We start from the raw sequence: 18,053 nt of genomic DNA on the forward strand, positions 1-18,053 counted from the left end.
AAAGTCTTTTCCTCAATTGAAGTTGTTTCAAAAGTAAGTCACTTTTTAACGTATTTAAGCAATAGCAATGTTCAAATAAAACGTCAGTGTAAGCATCGTTGTCCAGTTAAAAGTCAGCCAAATTACTGCAGATGCTTCGTATTTTGATTGAGGTGCCTCTTCACACTTGGCTTATTTCTGTTCCAGACTAGCAAAAATCCGCTTCTTCTCTAATCAAAAAAGTGTTCTTTGTCAAAATTTTTCACTATAAGTAAAAATTTCTTTTAGGAAGCTATAAAGTCTCCTAGGCACATTTTGTTTTTTGTCTCCACTTGACCTGTCACTGCTATTGATTCTCATCACATACTGTCGTTTATTGGCCTTGGGACAATAACGCTTCCTCACTAAACTTCAGTTTACTGGAAGTATTTCACGCTAAAAATTAATGAGACACAATGATATTCGTGGTAAAAAGTATGATTTGATTATTTGATGCTGTTTACTGGTAACAAAATCTGTGAAGTACGACTAAGAAAAAGAAAAACACGTGAACCAGCGGTATGAACGTGTACTGTACGTAATACTGGAACATTTATTTTTGCTGCAAGTACTTTTCGGTTTACTATGCAATCTTACAAGAAAAAGTTTCATTTCACATTAGTAAAAAAAATTTTTCACTTTTTTGAAATTTATTGAGGAAAAAAAGATGTCGGGAAAAGATCGATCCACTGCATTTTAGCAAGAAAACCATTTTAGTTTTATTTTCTGGAAGAAAAAATGAGTAAGCATCTAAGCTGCATTTATTCCTTTTGAAACAATTTACTTACTCTTCTCTTTATTACTTTTCATGTGAAAGGCCTTTCAAATTATTTTTTTCTGTAGTTACTGTTTTTTACGTCTCAATCTTCTCCTTCTACCCACTTCAACTTGAAGGATTAAATAAAAAGAAGTTTTAATGAGAGAAGAAATGAAATGAAAGAAAGAGGAAAATTAAATGTAGTTAAATTCAATAAAGAGCTGCTCGTCTACAATATATATCAACCTGCTTTCGTCAATAAAGTTTGATGCTCGAAAAAGCCTATTAGATTTAGCCAATTGTTTTTAAGACATTACTAAATTTTAAATATGAAGTGATGCGACGCATTTCGACTTCACAGCTTTTTCTCATTGTGCTATCAATATTGTATCATTTAAGAAAAAAATTAATTTGAAAGGGATATGCCCAAGATTTCTGCTGAAATTTATTCATAATCGACAGGATTCAAAATTGCAGTAATTTTCCTAGAAAGAACTGGTGATTAAAATAGGTGGATGAAAATGTTTTTCCAATAAAACTTTTCAAATTGCAAAGAATTTTATAAGAAATTCATATTATTCGTCAATATTGTTGTTAATAATATCCCAGAACTTTAAAATCAAAAGAAATATCTTTCTTGTCATTGTAGCGATACATAATACTCCCATCGAATCTTTCTATTTAGCAAAAATTACAGATGCAATGGTTTAATTTGATTTAATTCTAATAAAAAACTAATTCACTTCTTAACTTAGTGACTAGATGAAATTATTTGAGTAGTTGCGATTTCAAATTAGTAATCCAATAAGCTAAAGCTGTTAATGGATAGCAAAAACAAGCCATAATAACGCGGAAGTGACGCTGGCAAATTGGAAGGATGACATTAAAATTAATTGTAATTCATTTCTAATTCTCTTAATTCTTCCAGACTCAATCACTCAGCAATAATTATTGTTTAATTATACTTAGAATTATATATAACTCAGCCAGAGACAAACTTTGCTTGTGGGAGACACAAGTTCCAACAGCCATCCATAACTAATTTAGTTCAGCTGTCACAAACCAGAAGAAGCGGTCTTCAAACTATGGATTCTTTCCGGGCAGTTTTCAACACCCTAACAATATATCGCTACCTTACCTTGTTCCCTTCTACCTCATTTCCCAAGTTATTTTCAAATTCTGATCTAAATCTAATGATAATATTCTGATATGTTATCATAAATATCACCACATTACTTTTAGTGGTGTGTACTTTTTTTCACATTTATCACTCATTAATCACAGTTACACTGATTATAGAAACTTTTCATCTCCCATGGAAGCAGATATCAAACATTGATAATATCACCAAATATATCAAACAAAGAGAATATACAAAAAAACACTGTACAATCACAGCTGCATAAGTGAGATTTTGAGATTTTAATTTTAAGAAAGTGAGGAGAAGTGGTAAACACGATGACAATTTTTTTCAGAACAATTTTTTTTTTACTAGAAAAGTAAATTGTTGGTAATTAACACCCATCTCTCCCTGTATTTATTAATGAAATGTTTAATGGCAAATAGGCATCAAAAAAAAAGGAAAATCGAAAAAAAGAAGAGTTGAAATCGAGAAAAGACTATATAAATTAATACAAAAATAGAATGGAACAAAATGACTAGAATGCACTGTTTTTTGAGGTAATTTAGAGAGAAACAACAATTTATTTCTAGTGATACTAACAGAGAATAGAACCGCAGCGGAATATCACAAATACAAAATTTCTAATACTTGGAAACTACTACACTGCTTTCATTGGATTATATTATCCAGAACATTTCCGCCAAACTACACAGTGAATCCTCCTAAAATCAGAAATTAACACTGACAATTACAGCGTTGTTTAGTGAGCACATATACATCATCATCGAAATATCGCTTCCCACCATAGTTTCCTACTGTATGCGGTTCATCAGAACCATATTTAACAAATTCCATTCTTCTTTTCTGCCAGTCGGCGTCACCAAGGAACTCGTATTGGCCATCTTCTGAGAATACAGCTGGTGTATGCATATTTGTCCCGGAAAACAGTATGGTACCATGATCAACGTCTTTAACCCGCATCCACATAAACCTAAAATTTCCTTAGATATCTGGGAAATTCTGTGTATTCAGGGTGAATAATTTCAAAAATCAGAATAACCAAGTTCTTTTTCCAGAGCAAACCTATACATAATTTAAAATATTTAAACTATTGAAAATTGATGGCATTTACTTGAATCCGTTACTGTTTGGTGAACCATTGTAAATCAGCAATCGGAAACCCCGATTTAGAACTTTAACCGCATTACCAAAAATAAATACAGCTTTCATCCCGCCATTTTCTTCCCAGGCTCGCCCCCAAATAGCAGGAACACCACCTCCTGGAATCCTGAAAATAAAATCTTTCAAGTCTCGTAAATTCAGAATAACGACTTCACTTACCTCTGGTCATAATGAGGGGAATACAGCGATTATAGTGGAGGTTTTTGAAGAAGATGAAACGATTGGCTCATTTTCAAGTTTTAAAAAATACCACAGGGCAACAGCTACATCTATCGTCATTGTGCCATCTCGAAGTGACCTTTCAAAAGGTCGAATTGCTTCCTTTGGCATTGGAATTGAACCGTTGACAAATAAAAATGATTGAGGTGGAACTGAATGGCTCTGCTGAAATGATAACACAATAAATCTCTTACATTAGTAATAATTAATAATTAATAATAATAATAATAATAATAATAATAATAATGTCTTATAGCATTTTTCGATAGTTTTCATCCTTAAGAAATTGAAAATGATTGCTTCCCAGAGTACTACGCAGATTACTTGTGTACAGATTCTCAAAATATCCAACAATAAAGGTTTATCACTCCTTAAATTATAAAAGCTTCAGGTTTCCACGTCCTTAGCAGTGGACTTTTCTGGTTTGACATTCACTGCTAGTTTAGTTAAGATTCAATCTGAATAACAATTCAGAGAGATAAAGACTTATTCACCATTAATTTTTATTGATGATCCTCTACGAAATTCTATACATGCTTTTCAGATTTCTTTACAGAAAGTATGCGGAGACACTCTGTTCAAAATATGGAGTATTCAATTAGTCTGAATTCTGAAGATGAATCTATGAAACCGTTTCTACGGAAATTTATATGAAATTTTAAATAAAGGCTTTTTATTAATTATTATTATTAATCAAAAATATTTCATGAATTGTTTTTGGTTAATTTTTAATTAAGCACATCAACAGACCTTTAATATTCAACACCAATAAGCAAGCAACAGGAAATTTATTTTCTTTTATAAGTGGATTTTAAGCAAAAACGATTTTAGATGAAAGGGTCATTTTCTCGCCGTAGTGGTCAGTCTTTCAAAAAAACAAAAATTCGAAAAAATCCATCATTTTCATTGCTAATTGTTATGATAAACTAACATAAATAGCAGCCCGTTCGGTACGAACAAAATTGAGTAGCTGCTGATCACCGCTGCAAACTGTGGTCAAGGCCAAAAAAATGAACTCTTGAAAGTGTATGATCATCTCCAGTAAACAGTACACATTGCAAAATAGTCTCTGATTGTTTCTCTTTAGCTCTTCTTTCCAATTTCAGTATTTCAGTCGATTTAGAAAAATGCCTTAAACATTTATAGGATATCATCCAGAAAAATCAGTAGAAATGATTTCATGACGTTTCAAAACAAACGATGTAAAATCCTTAGTTGTCCCAGTTCCACGTCTCGAACCAAAACAAACATAATCACCTGACCATGCATGGGGCTAATATTCAGTCACTGTCTCAGGACAATTTTTAAACAAAAGATTACCATACTAGCGAATCAATGTTAACGAAATTTATTTCGAATATTAAATAACTGACGGATATGCTACAAACTATTGTCAGAGTATCCAGCTGCTTCTAGGAATACATTTTAATGGCTATATGGATCCACACAGAATATTATACAGTTATTTAAATTTTTCACCGCTCAACAAGATTTTTTCCAGTATGATACAATTCGAGCACAACGAGCATAATGTTCTGAAATTAAAATTACTGCTGTCTTTAAAGAACAACATCTGGCGCCAAATTTGATGTCGCTCGAACTGCTTGGATAAAACATAAAAAATTAACGTCTAAATTAGTACAAATGGATAAGTTATAAAAACATAAATGAATAATTGCTATGTACATAATAGTATGTGTAGAAAAATAAAATTTTTCTTAAATGCTTTAATTGCTGCTTAATGTGTTGCAAACTATCATAAATGATGGTTACCAATTTCTCCAAGAAATTCATATGATTCTAATCGGATCTGAAATCAGCCTAATTTCAATGCTAACTGAGATTTAAAGTGTGGAAATGATACTGAAAATGAAAGAAAGGAAGAAAAAGGCAGAAATATTAATCATGAAATATCCTAAGCACTTCTCACTTTGAATTATTTTTCCAATTCAAATATTATCTTACTTTGTTCCATAAAGTATGTGTAAACGATAATTATTTTTATAGACTGTTTTTCTGGAATTTTCCACCGCTTTTTTTATTTTATACATAATTTATTAAGCTAGTTGTCAATCACTTTAATAGTCCAAAAGAATGCAATATGTTGTATCGATTGTATTGTGATACTGGAAGGTTTGCTAGTAGTCGCGGCCAACGTGTATGGCGAATTTTTAAATGAAATGGAAAAAGGATGGATACATTTATATGACGGATATAATAATACTTTTTTCTCCGTGTAATTATGAGAAGTAATACGTTAGAAAGTAATAACAAGTGAAACGGAATTGATATGAATGTAAATCAGGAAAGACACTAAGTTATGATTTTGCTATGTTGTTTGTTAAATTTATAACCTATGAATTTAGTACAACGGATACAATAATAATATTTTTTTTTTTCGACAAACACTATTTGATCATTTAGCAAATGCGATGGATAATTTGATCATGCTGGCCACGATTCGGATCTTGGACCATCCAGCCTAATTTACTTCCTTATATAAGCTTGATCAGGTAATTTCTTGCTTAATGAAATGAAGCCTCACTCAATTATTCATAATGGGATAATTCGTTTTTATCACTACTGAATTATGATGGAGAATCTGAGTTGAATCTCACACTATAAAAGCAAAGAAAACAGGTGGGCAAAAATTTCTTGAGACCAGTTAAGATGGAAAAAAGAATTCTGTAAATTGAAAATGATTTTTGTTTTAAAGCGAAAAAATGAATCTATTAATGCTATCAGGGATGAAAAAGAAACTTATAACTCGTTTTGAGCAAAACAATTGACACAGCTTATGTCATTTCATGTCAAAAGTTCTTCACGGAGTTACGTCAAAAACAAAACTAAACTTTACTGAAAAGAAAAATTTCATGTGATGAAGCATGCAAGGTTCATGATAAGTTATGCAGTACTCTATTTGTACCTTCTCAAATTGGTTGCAACCCTTCCGGATTTTCTCTGTGTTAGAGTATACATTTAAGAGAATAATAACAGTGCTATAGAGATTAATGGTTATAATTGAACCCTGGACACCGATCAAAGCTCACTGATTAACAAGTAATGATTCGGAATAGTTGGATCAAAAATGGCGATAGAAACCCAGCGACTGCGTTCATTGAAAGCCTACCGAAAGATGATGGATGGCTCGAGTAAAGTGACCTGCAGGGTACTGACCAGTAGTAGCGTGAGATTATCTCCGGGGATACGCTGCTTATGGTATTCTATATGAAATGATGGCCAGAAGTAGTCAAGCAGTACTGATCAATGGAATATTAATGTAACAATAATAGAAAGCTAGAGAAGAGAAAGGTAACGCACTAAATCATGAACAGTGGAGTGGATAGTGGTGAGGCGCAATTCGTTCAAGAAGTGAGCTGAATAGGAATCGAAGGGAGTGACATTTTGGAGATTTGCAATGACTAGAAAGCCAGGTGATACATCCATCTCTCACACAGTACATCTCAGTAGCGTAGTCAGTAAGGAAAAGCAAGGAGTTGATTCGTCATTGTTTCCTATTGTCGTCCTTACAACAAACATTTAGGAAATCATTCTCGTCAACAACGACCTTCACTGTACACACACAATTCAACATATACACCACACACTGTCTGGCGCAACTGGTGCAGTCTGTCGCGCGATGTAATGCTTGTACAAAGATGACTGGTCGCCAGGTAGGGGAGAGCTGAGTCATTTGTCATTTTGTTGGAGACATGGAGTGGGTGGTAATGCTGGGGTGCGTGTGATATTACACTGATTTCAATTTATATGAACTCACAGATTCTCATTGTTTCACTGGTGGTGGACATGGGTGACAGATCGGGATAAACTCTCATTACGTTGAACTGAAAGTAAGTATGAAAAGTTTCGATAAAATGCACATTATCTTGCACTTATAATGCGAAATTCCTGCGTTTGAATTCGAATTACAAATGCAGTAAAATAATTTCTCACTCAAAAATTTCGAAAAATTGGGTTGCATAATGGTTTATTCCATGTTTTCTTTTTTAAAAATTTTAAAAATATTTGGAGTTGTAAAGCCGAGAGAAGTCAAATGCTATCGAACTGTACTTCCGTTCTGTTAAAATCCCGTCAAATTCGGCAAGAATTAAAATGCTGTTGGCAACTACAATCTTTCAATTAACAAACAGGTAATTTGAATCGAAAAATGGCTGCATCTTTTACAGGCTGTGGTCTATCCATACATTTCCATTGTTTAATCTGTTGTTATAAGCAATACAAAACAAGCAAGCGTTTACACGACAAATATGTCTTGAGATTGATCACCAAGTTTAAATTTTAGCCAAAAATTTTAAGGATGATATGGTCAATTAAATTCGTTAATCGTAAAGCAAAGGCTAGATTTAGAAATGAGGGTGCAGATGAGTTTACTTGTGAAACAAATGAGTCTGAGGCCATGATAAGGGGAAGCATACTGATAAATCCTGAACGCATCTCCATCCACTCATTTTAATGTGATAATGGTATGCATGAATTAAGCTAACGAAACCGTTTGCCGTTTCTATGGTCACTGTATCCTTACTTTGTTGGACTTTATTTCCTAAAGTATTTCAGAAACATTAAAACATACTAACATAAAAATATATATTTCAAAAACCAAGTGGAAAATATATTTTTTCCAGTTGTTTCATTATTATAAACTGATGTAGTGTCAAGGCAACCGAAAACTTACATCCGCGACATCCCACCATAAAAAGTCCTGCGGAAGATTCCAATGCCATATAAATTGATCGCTAACACTTCCTACGCTTGAAATTAGCCAAGACTCATGCTTTTTTGTGCATCTTTTCATAGCACAAATTACTGGATAAATTTTATTCAGCTCTTGAACTTCCAAATTCCTCAAATTCTTAAAAATCTCATTCTCGATGATGGAACATGAACAACACACTTTCTTCCATCTAACATCGCATTTTCGCTACTACTGGGAATTCCCATCCATAGCAGATCGCTGACAAAATCATAAAAACTTCCGACTCTTCCCTTTGCACACTGGCAAACAGAAACATAGGCTGACATGTCAACAAGAATACATTTTATATGTCTTGTGGTAATACTAACATGATTCTGCTTGAAAATCAAAAAGTGTTTTTGCAAATTGAACAACAATTTTTTATTCGTGTTATTCATGCAATATGAAAAGAAAATAATACCAAATATTATTTTAGAAAGAAGGGAATTGAACAACGATTCTTGAATATCTTTTTTGCTCGCAATGACGGTTGAAATCTAAAAGAAAAACAATTTTGTCCTAATAATTTTTCGATGAAAATTTTTTTGTACGATAAAATTTGAGAAATTTATCTGGGAATAAAACGCGAGGAATTTGAAACAATTACCAAAATAGCAAATTTTTATAAATCTACCTGAACGCATTCCCGAACAAAAGATATATTTTGCCTTCCAGTGCAAATTGAAATATAGTATCTTGCTTTGGAATAGCTAAAAACATAATAATTAAACAAAAAAGTGAAGGAAAGAACTTCGAAAACTCATTTACCTTCTAAAAAACATCCAATAAAATATCATGAAAAGAAGAGACAGAGTATAAATCATGGAAAAGAAAAAATAAAATTGTGTAAGAACCGATCTGTTTAAACGAACTTAGCAAGTGTAAGAACCGATCTGTTTAAACGAACTTAGCAAGCGGTCTTGTTTTGTGATCAGCATGAAGGTTTGCCTAGTTTCACGAATCACAATGCCACAAAGACCGACCTAGAATGGACCAATAAAAATTTCTTGTTGTTTTATTAGAAGTTAAGAATACAGCGAGCAATTTTAAAATTTCACGTAAAGACGCTTAAATTCTCGTTGACAAAAGTACCTGAGCTGGATTAGCAGCCTCGACAATCATCAGCAGACATCCATGATAATCGGCTTTCAACATTCGAGCATCCAACTGACCATTGGATCCATTAATTAGGGTACTGAAATAGTCACACCACAATTCATAGAGCGGTTCGAATTGCGAATATCTGAATCGAACAGTTATGAGTTATGAATAAAACAGAATTTATACTTCGATGCTATTAAAAAACTCAAATCTCAACCTAGGGTGCAACTATTGTAATTCCAGTTTTTACTGCCAGCCGCACCATCTTCCTATTATGAACAATAGTATACTAATCATTTCAGCAGCCATTGTACTTCATCAAAAACTAAACTATCATGTACCACCTTTAAATTAAATCAGATCCAACAGAAGTGCTCTGTGTGCACTCGAGAAACACAAAGAATTTAAGGTAATACTTCAAGCTCTCCATATCACTTCTGACAGTTCTTCTTTTTATAAAACTCTCTATCGGCTGCCGATGGATTTTGATCTTCTTCTTAATCCGTTTTTCCAAAATGAAAATTTTATGCGGGTTCAGTGGTTCAAACAAAGTACAAACTTCGACATTCATTTCCCGAACTTAGAACGAATATCCAACACCAGCAAAACCATAAAACAAATTAACAAATATACCTAGAATTTAGTAGCACACTTCAACATATTTTTGGAATTTCAAGACTTCAAAACACAGCGACACTTATGAGTTATAAATCCACAGATTCCAATATTAAGTGGAATATTACAATGGAATTTTGATCCACTTTTGTTACTTCCAGATCATCGTTAAAAAAATTCGCAAATATGAAATAGAAAAACTCAAAATTTAGAAAATAATAAATACGAATAAGTGAACCAAACATGACCGTTCAACATATATGGATGCAAGTATAATAACTGAAAAAAGTAACAAATTTTTAATCAAATTTTATTTTCCACTTTACATTGCAGAAAAAACATGATACTGACTGCAAATATAAATAGAAACTAATGTGAAATAATAAACGAGCTAATAACTATCATTCTTTCTAACATTAAATATTCAAAAAAATTCCAGACAGTTAAAAACACCAAAGAGAAAAAACATAGAATCCCCTTTCTGACAGAACTGTTAACAAATATCACATTTTTTTTAACCTGTCTTCAAATCCATATCAGCAATTAAAATAACAATGTCATCTTCAAATTTCGCTATAGAAAAAAAAGTGGGAACAACTGAATGAGAGCAAAAAAGTTCACTTCTTCATTGAAAATTTATTCCTGACTTCTATAAAGACATGCAGCACCCTCAAAAGTTCTAAATTCCACAATTCTTAAAAAATAAAATAAAACTAAATTCAACGCAAATAAGGCGGTTTAAAACCAAAAAATTGAAAGTAAATTAAAATAGTGTCCCTATGAACATATGCATATGCTTACAAATAAATTATATCATAAATAACAATACAAAGATATGAAACAAAAAACCTTCACCACAAAAATACTCCAAAAGACTAGAATAAGAAATATAATTTATAAAACTTCAAATAACTGGCCGACTACGTTTACGAGCTATTGCTTCTTCAACACATTTCAATTGACGCAGCAACTCAGCACGCCTTTCCTCTTTTTCTGCTTCATTATCCACGTAATCATCATCTGAAATAAACATAAAATGAGAAACAGAATTATCATAATTTCTAGACAGTATATAAAGTTTAGAGAAGAGTAACACACCATCGACCCTTGACTCGTGACACTCCGCAACTGCTTTTCTTGAAACTGGTCGTGAATTTCCAGCCAGTACTTTCTTTGAATGGTGTACAACTAGTTCATGCACAGATGTATCGGAGAGAATCTGAAGTAACGCTTTCAAAGCTCAAACAAATTCCGCAAAAGGAAGGAATGATAAAGTTAAGCAGCCGTTAAGATGGCTCTTAATGCAGTCTCATTTGCGGTAATTTTCCACTGAATCTAATACGACAAATGTATTCTTCGATCACCTTAACATTGAATTTCATTATAACAGATTAGTTTTGCATATTTTATGTGCAGGTACGAAAATGTTGAAATTATTACAAAGTAAAAGTCACCTCTTCCTCATCGCTAGAAACATCTTCTGCTGCAGCTTCAGGAGATAGCGGTATTCCTTCAGTGGGCAAACCATCATCGATTTTTTTTTTCAGACGATAAGCTGCAGGCTCTGCATCATCACTACTGCTACTTGAGCTCCTTAAATTCCTACCACATAAAATTTTTTTAACATTCATTTATAATATACTTTGAAAAAAAAAAAAAAAAAAAACTGTTCAAACGATTCACCAACAAAAGAAAATATAAAATGGTTTTTTATTTAACCACCTTCCTGTAAACAGCTGTTATCAAGTCATACTTTCGTTACAGTTATGATTACTCATCTTCGGTAATGCCAAAGCTGTCCAATACTGTATAACATTTAGTTGGAAACCATTTTTTAGTTGAAACATTCACGTTATTCAGTAAATGGTTCATTATTCACAGATATACAACAAACTTTATGGTATCTGTAACACTTCTGGCATATACGTATCAAGTTTTCAAATTTAAGAACGAAAGAAGCTAAACATCATTTAGCCAGCGATACGGACTAACCCAGAAGTGCTCGATGAACTTTCATCACTTGAAATATCGTCTTTTCCTGCGAACAGAACATTGCGTTTATAAGCTCTATTGGTACGACCAGTAATTCCTTCCACTCTTTTTATCCCTCGCTGCGCAATTCCAGAGCGAAGCAACGGACATAAAGAGGGTCTGAACTTACTGCTAGATGATAAGCAGCAAATAACAAATTAATTAACAAGGAACCACTAAAGATACTCAGTTTGTAATAAGTTAAATTCCATTGAATAATAATTTAACCTTTTGAGAAGGCTGGAAGATGAATACCCCTTGTTTTGATTGGTGGACCGCTCAAACGAATGCATATATCCACGAATAGCAGGTGTACTAGAACGATGCACTGGGTGCGCTGGAGAAGACCTGTAAAAGAATAAACTATCCTTAGCCACCTTAACCACTTTATATTTGACATATGACTTTCTTGCAGTCAGTTTTCAGTTTTAATCCATTTTATTTCACTTAATATAATCGTAAAATTGATACTATTTGCAGTCTTTTCTAACCCAGCACAAACTGACAATAAAGTACGAAAGTTTGGATAAAACCTCTTCTTTTTTGGAATGCGGAAAGAAGAAAGATCTGTTGCTCTTAAAGACCCATCATCGTCAATTAGATTTCTGGAAGCAACAGCTGATCCCAATGAGGGACGAAACGTTGACTGATGACGGTTTCTTGAGGATGGTCGTGAATGTGATCGAGAACGAGAAGTTACTGATGAACCTGCACTTGCACTTCTAAAACCCAGAAGAGTACACTTAAAGAATTCCAAGACTCCCTTTTGGCAATATGTAGAGATTTTAAACAAATTTGAAGATGAAACAGGAAGCATACGAAAAAATGCCAGAAGCATATCATTTCATTTTATAGTATTTAACATTGAAAATAAATCTCGTTCGTCACATTCTATTAGAAATTAAAGTTTCAAAAAACCTTCTTGAAGCACTGCTTGTTGAGCTAGCAGTGTCCTGACGACATGTTTGCTTTTTGTTATTACCGGTTCGCCTAGTTTTTTGAAGTTCTGCCCCAAGTGTTAAAGATATCAGTTCTCTATCCTTGCTTCGGCCTTTTTTATGTGATCTTTCCCACGGATCGCGAATCTGGTCACCAACTGAAATCTGAGAGTATTTCCAGTCGAATTTAAATCACGGCATTATATTATGAGTTCACTCACTTCCATGTTTGAATTGTATTTCATCTGATTTCGGAAATGTACAGCATTTAACATCTAACAAATTTACAAATTCTATATAATGCCATGCATAAAACTAAAACGGTAGAATGAAGGCAATCAACACATCAAAGAATTATATGCAACAAAAAAAGCTAACCAGAAAGAAGACCACCCACAGCACAAACACTGCTTCGTTTTCTATTCGCTTCTCGTCTATCTGCTAATAGTGGTGAACCGCGTCTTTTTCCTGCAGGAGAAAGCGAGCGACGTTGACTGGGTGAGTGAGAATTTCTTGGTGTTCGCGAAAGTGGTGAACGAGGGCTACAAGGTGGAGAATCACGCCGTGACACACGATAATGATCATTCGGAGAACTGGGAGAAACACAAGATAAAGTACAGCTATAAGGTAATGTTATTGTTAGCTCTATACAATACAGTAATATTCATTTAAAATATTTCTAAGGAAACTTTGCCCATTCTGGAAATTCAAAGCTATAAACTTACATTTCACGTCTCGGGGGAGGTCCGTGACGTCGAGAAGTAGGTCTTCCATTTGGGTACAGAACTTGTGGTCCAAGATCTAAACATTTTAAGCTTTAAGTTAAATTCCACTGAATAATAATTTAACCTTTTGAGAAGGCTGGAAGATGAATACCCCTTGTTTTGATTGCTGGACCGCTCAAATGAATGCATATATCCACGAATAGCAGGTGTACTAGAACGATGCACTGTAATCTAGAAAAGGCAAAGTAATGCAAAAAGCAACCTTTAGGAGGTAATCGAGAAGGTTCATCACGTCCGTAATCATATCCTGAAAAAAAAAAGAAAAAAAAACGCAACTTTGCCTTGTTTCCTGTGATTTATAATTGCGTAGATTGCTTTCCCTATATAAAAAAACCAGAACAAGACGTACTTCCTGAAAATCCAAAACGTCCTCCTTCGAGCATAGTATCTATTAAAGATGGAATTTTTCGAGGTTTTGTTAATTCATTTCTTTCGTAAATACCGCGATGTTCTAGCTCAAAATAACGATCATCTGAAAAAAGTGCATACCGATAAAGGAAATACAAAGGAAAGCTAAGAAATGAAAACAGGAGTTTATTCACTTGCATACTTGAAATAAAGCACTAAATTAATTGAAAAATAATCAAGAAAATATATGTAAATTAGGGTATTTATTACCACTGATATCGTCAGTTCTAACTGGGCTGTCATATTTCCTAAGCCTCGGATAAGGAACATCAACACGTGGACGTACAAAACCATTTAGTCCTCTTACAATGCCTCGAGACAACGGTGAGCGCGATGTTCGGTGACGTCCACTAAATCCACAAGAAAGAAATCAATACATTTAACTGAATGTTTTTTCCTGCATTCCACACAATTAGACCATACAAAACGTTCAAAAAAAAAAAAAAAAAAAAATCATAAATCAAAAAAATCATCATCATCAGGATCAAAAACTGACAATATTCGAAAACATAAAAATTTCAGCTTTATACATTTTACGGTGTCCACGAGAATCGTCCGATTCTTCATCCGTTGTTCGTGGCCGATCCATATCTCCACTAGGGGCAAGTACCAATCGTTTACGATCAAAATCAGGCTCTTCTTCGCGTTTTTTTGATGCTCTCATCATTAACTGAATAATACATATTTCAACCAAATAACGTTTTAAATATTTTCGAAAATTTCGAACAAAATATAAGCTGAAAGATGATAACCTACTTCACGCGCCTGACGTAATCCTTTCTCCCAAGGTGTTTCATTGCCGTTTGACCTCTCATTTTCGTTCGATGTTGAACTGGACGGATAAACAGTGAGTGCATTGGTGTCGGCTAAAGTAATGATAAAAATTCAAAAATCCATATCCCGCTTACTTAGAGATAAAGGACTGAAACATCACATATCTTCGGTTGAGTAACCTTAGACCAAAATTTCAAAATTATGTTCAACATCAAGAAAAATATTTATGACCCACATGATAATCTAAAGCTTAATGTAAAGCATACGTTTGTTGAATTCTTTACTTTTGGTTCTTCCTTTATCAGTAGTATTCATGCGCTCTGAGTAAGTACTTTCATTTGACGAACTTTGTACTGGTGCCGAACCATCAAGTCGTGACTAAATGCAACAACTATATTTAAAAGAAAAGATTATTCTACTCATTTGCGTGTTAACCTAAATAACTAAATATTTTTTTAGAGTCAGACAAGAAGTACTTTACGAGTTTAAAATATATTTAAGCTTAGGTATAAGTTATGTCAAATATGACAGCGAAGTTTTCTACGATATTCTCTTTGCAATGTTTCACTGATACAAATGTACTGAAATGATGGATGTTCTTTCGTAACACTGTTTGGTACCTCTTTCATATGCAGATATTTACAGTCTGGTCCCCATGTACATGTTCCACGAAGATAAAATTTGCAAATGCCAACCGGGGCTGAACTGTCGCGCCATAAACGATGTGGAGTACGTTCCAAAACTTTTCCACGGTTTTGACCAACCTAAAAATTTCACTCAAATGTAATTCAAACAGTAATATTTGTGTAATCAAAATAAAAAAAAAAAGGAATAACTAATTGTAGAGATTCAACAAGATAGCTACAGTATCCGTCATAGCAATGCCCATTACTCTATTTTATCTCGAAAAATTTTCACAAATGATTAGTTTTTTATCATTTCAAACCCTTCCCAAACATTTGATTTCGAAACTTCTTTAATAATCTCGAACAGCGGTAAGCTTTTATTAAATGAATTTAAAAATTAGGAGTTATAATATACAAGAAGCTGAACCTTCCATTGAAGAACATAATACTGAAAACAGTTTTGAAACTGAAGGATAATGCATGAAAAATAATATAAAACTTACCGACCTTCGAGTCGACTTTTCATTTGAATATATAGAACCCGTAACACTATCTTCATCAGATTTTAACTCGCCCTCTTCCAAGTCATCGATTTCTCCTTCCTCACTTAGCTCATCCTCCACTTCTTTTCCTGTACCAACTATAACTTTATGAGTGCTGCTTTCATCATAATCAAGTCCAACAGTACTTCGCTTTACAAAATCCCCGTCATACCTATTTCTTTCGCTATTACTTGACACTTCGTTTTTAATCGCAGTGACCTGAAAATTTATCATATAAATAAAGGCGAGGCAGTTTTTGAATATTTCCTAAAAATGAGCAATCAATGGATGAAACATATCAGAAAATACTTCAGACTGTTCTTCAATTCGTTCCAATTCTTCATCATAATCCAATTCAGCATCAACATCGGATTCCATTGCAAGATTACTGCCACTACTCCATAGTTCTCTTCCTGTATATGAATCTTTGTAAAGGGCTGACACAGTGCCATGACGAAAAGCGAAATTGAAAAATTCCAAAAATCTAACGAAAATTTGCACATCTTTAAACCCGTTTCTTAAATGCTTTTAAAGATTTCAACAAGTGAATAGCCCGACTTAACAAAATGCTAAGTACCATTGAGAGTGCTCTTTGCTCCATGTGTATTTTCATCGCTATTTTCCGAATTGCTCGAAATACCAACGCCATCCATGTTGAGTATCGCAGAAATAGTACGCTAAATAATTTAGCAACTTCAGTGATCACTGATAAAAACAGTAAATCTGAATGGGAAAAACACCAACTGCTTCAAAGATGCAACATGTATCGATAGTGAAACTTTACAAAAAGAAAATTTTAAATAGTCCCCTTGTGCATAAATATGCAAATATGTTGCAATAAGATAACAATATTAGGATGCACTTGGGAAAAGTAGTGACAAACTTTGGACTCTTTCATCCAGCTTATTTTTGTTTTTCAAGTTGCTCATGGTACTACTTACCTTGCCTTTGTTAGACTGTAATTAGCTATTTAGTAATTTTTTTTCTTAACGATAAATCTGATCTCACCTTCATGTACATTTCCTCTCATGCTCTCTCGCACCAATCCCACTCATCCACCAATTCAGTTGCCAAATGGTCTGCGGCACTCAAGGAATCCACATTAACTATATCAACTCATTGATTTACTATATCAGAACAACAACGATCTATCTTCATGAACAGTATTCAGGAGGAAAATAAGCTGGAAGTTATTTTAAATATCACTTAAATTTGTCAAGCTATAATTCCCAAGTACATCCAATCTTAACACAATGGGTATGATGGCCGGATGATGAGGAGGCATGGCGAGAGAAATACTGAGAGAGAAGTGTCCAAACATGACCCCTAAAACGTGAGCCTCAATGTCAAGCGGTGTCCAGAATAAGATCAACCTTCGCGCTGTGATAGAGCCGGTATCGGGATTTAAGCACCATAAAATAAATGGTCAATGTACTTACATGCATGTGATTGATTAGAAAGGATGTATTAATGTGAGATGTTATTACCGTCATGAAGAGCCTTGGCTAGGACGGGCACAACAGTGCGGAAATGAGGAGGAGAAGACTTGTCGGTAAAGGATAGAAGGAAGCAGGCTGGCAGGAATCGAGTATAAGTTGATAGTAAAGCCTAATAAATCATAATCATTCGAATTATCAGATCATAACCATACATCACCATCAATCAATGACAATCGGTCGATACCTCCCAGGAGGGTGGGTTATCACCGGAAGAAAAGCATGCGCAACACAGTTGCAGAACTGGTACGAATGAATTGTCGAGGTGTCGTCCAGCAACTTCAGAAAGAGGTGGATATGATGCGCTCCACTCATTCCTCCGAGACATACCGGAGGAGGTTCCGGAGAAATCAATAACAGATACAATTGGAAACCGCAACGTCCACATGTCATCCGCACCAACTCCTTGCACATACGACCACTGCCTGCTCACCCTGCCACTATCGATCACCCTTCACGCCCACATGCACCCTCACATCCTGTTCCTCTCTACATCTCCTACCTATGTCTACTGGTCATACACACACATACAGACGCAATTCGTGTACAGACACTCCTCCCACGTATTTTGGACATTCACGCCCACGCACACGAATAGCGCTGTGAACAAGCAATGTAAGGTTAAATGGTGAAGAGGAATTTACCATCCGGATTTTTGTAAGCAAAGAGCATCTCTCTCTCTCTC

At 34.2% G+C, this 18,053-nt stretch overlaps 3 protein-coding genes across 6 annotated transcripts; all 3 read right to left on the reverse strand.

Annotated features, from left to right (window-relative positions):
• Window positions 1–2,633: 2,633 nt before the first annotated feature.
• Window positions 2,634–4,335, reverse strand: Bm5220 (Uncharacterized protein; the record flags this gene model as incomplete). Its single annotated transcript, XM_001901368.1, has 4 exons — window positions 2,634–2,889; window positions 3,031–3,186; window positions 3,331–3,464; window positions 4,231–4,335. 4 exons carry the CDS (start codon window positions 4,333–4,335, stop codon window positions 2,634–2,636), a joined length of 651 nt encoding a protein of 216 aa, XP_001901403.1.
• A 4,144-nt stretch (window positions 4,336–8,479) lies between these two features.
• On the reverse strand, window positions 8,480–9,724 carry Bm2213 (Uncharacterized protein; the record flags this gene model as incomplete). 2 transcript variants are annotated; one of them, XM_001901369.2, is made up of 5 exons in its annotated part: window positions 8,480–8,549; window positions 8,687–8,762; window positions 8,960–9,035; window positions 9,145–9,295; window positions 9,570–9,724. In XM_001901369.2, 5 exons carry the CDS (start codon window positions 9,722–9,724, stop codon window positions 8,480–8,482), a joined length of 528 nt encoding a protein of 175 aa, XP_001901404.1. The 2 variants fall into 2 exon arrangements, with proteins under 2 accessions (XP_001901404.1, XP_042936521.1); XM_043080587.1 differs by having other exon boundaries at window positions 9,570–9,583.
• A 948-nt stretch (window positions 9,725–10,672) lies between these two features.
• On the reverse strand, window positions 10,673–17,365 carry Bm12947 (Uncharacterized protein; the record flags this gene model as incomplete). 3 transcript variants are annotated; one of them, XM_043080589.1, is made up of 20 exons in its annotated part: window positions 10,673–10,788; window positions 10,867–10,987; window positions 11,223–11,361; window positions 11,761–11,919; window positions 12,028–12,147; window positions 12,333–12,521; window positions 12,718–12,895; window positions 13,116–13,279; window positions 13,463–13,538; window positions 13,614–13,769; window positions 13,872–13,994; window positions 14,141–14,280; window positions 14,461–14,600; window positions 14,687–14,796; window positions 14,971–15,082; window positions 15,325–15,468; window positions 15,834–16,091; window positions 16,182–16,285; window positions 16,450–16,549; window positions 17,360–17,365. In XM_043080589.1, the coding sequence occupies 20 exons, from the start codon at window positions 17,363–17,365 to the stop codon at window positions 10,673–10,675; spliced, it is 2,655 nt and encodes an 884-aa protein (XP_042936523.1). The 3 variants fall into 3 exon arrangements, with proteins under 3 accessions (XP_042936523.1, XP_042936524.1, XP_042936522.1); XM_043080590.1 differs by having other exon boundaries at window positions 13,725–13,769; window positions 17,312–17,365; XM_043080588.1 differs by having other exon boundaries at window positions 17,312–17,365.
• Between the last annotated feature and the right edge of the window lie 688 nt (window positions 17,366–18,053).

Source organism: Brugia malayi (genome assembly GCF_000002995.4).
Source record: "Brugia malayi strain FR3 genome assembly, contig: Bm_v4_Chr3_scaffold_001, whole genome shotgun sequence".
Taxonomy (NCBI): Eukaryota; Metazoa; Nematoda; class Chromadorea; order Rhabditida; family Onchocercidae; genus Brugia; species Brugia malayi.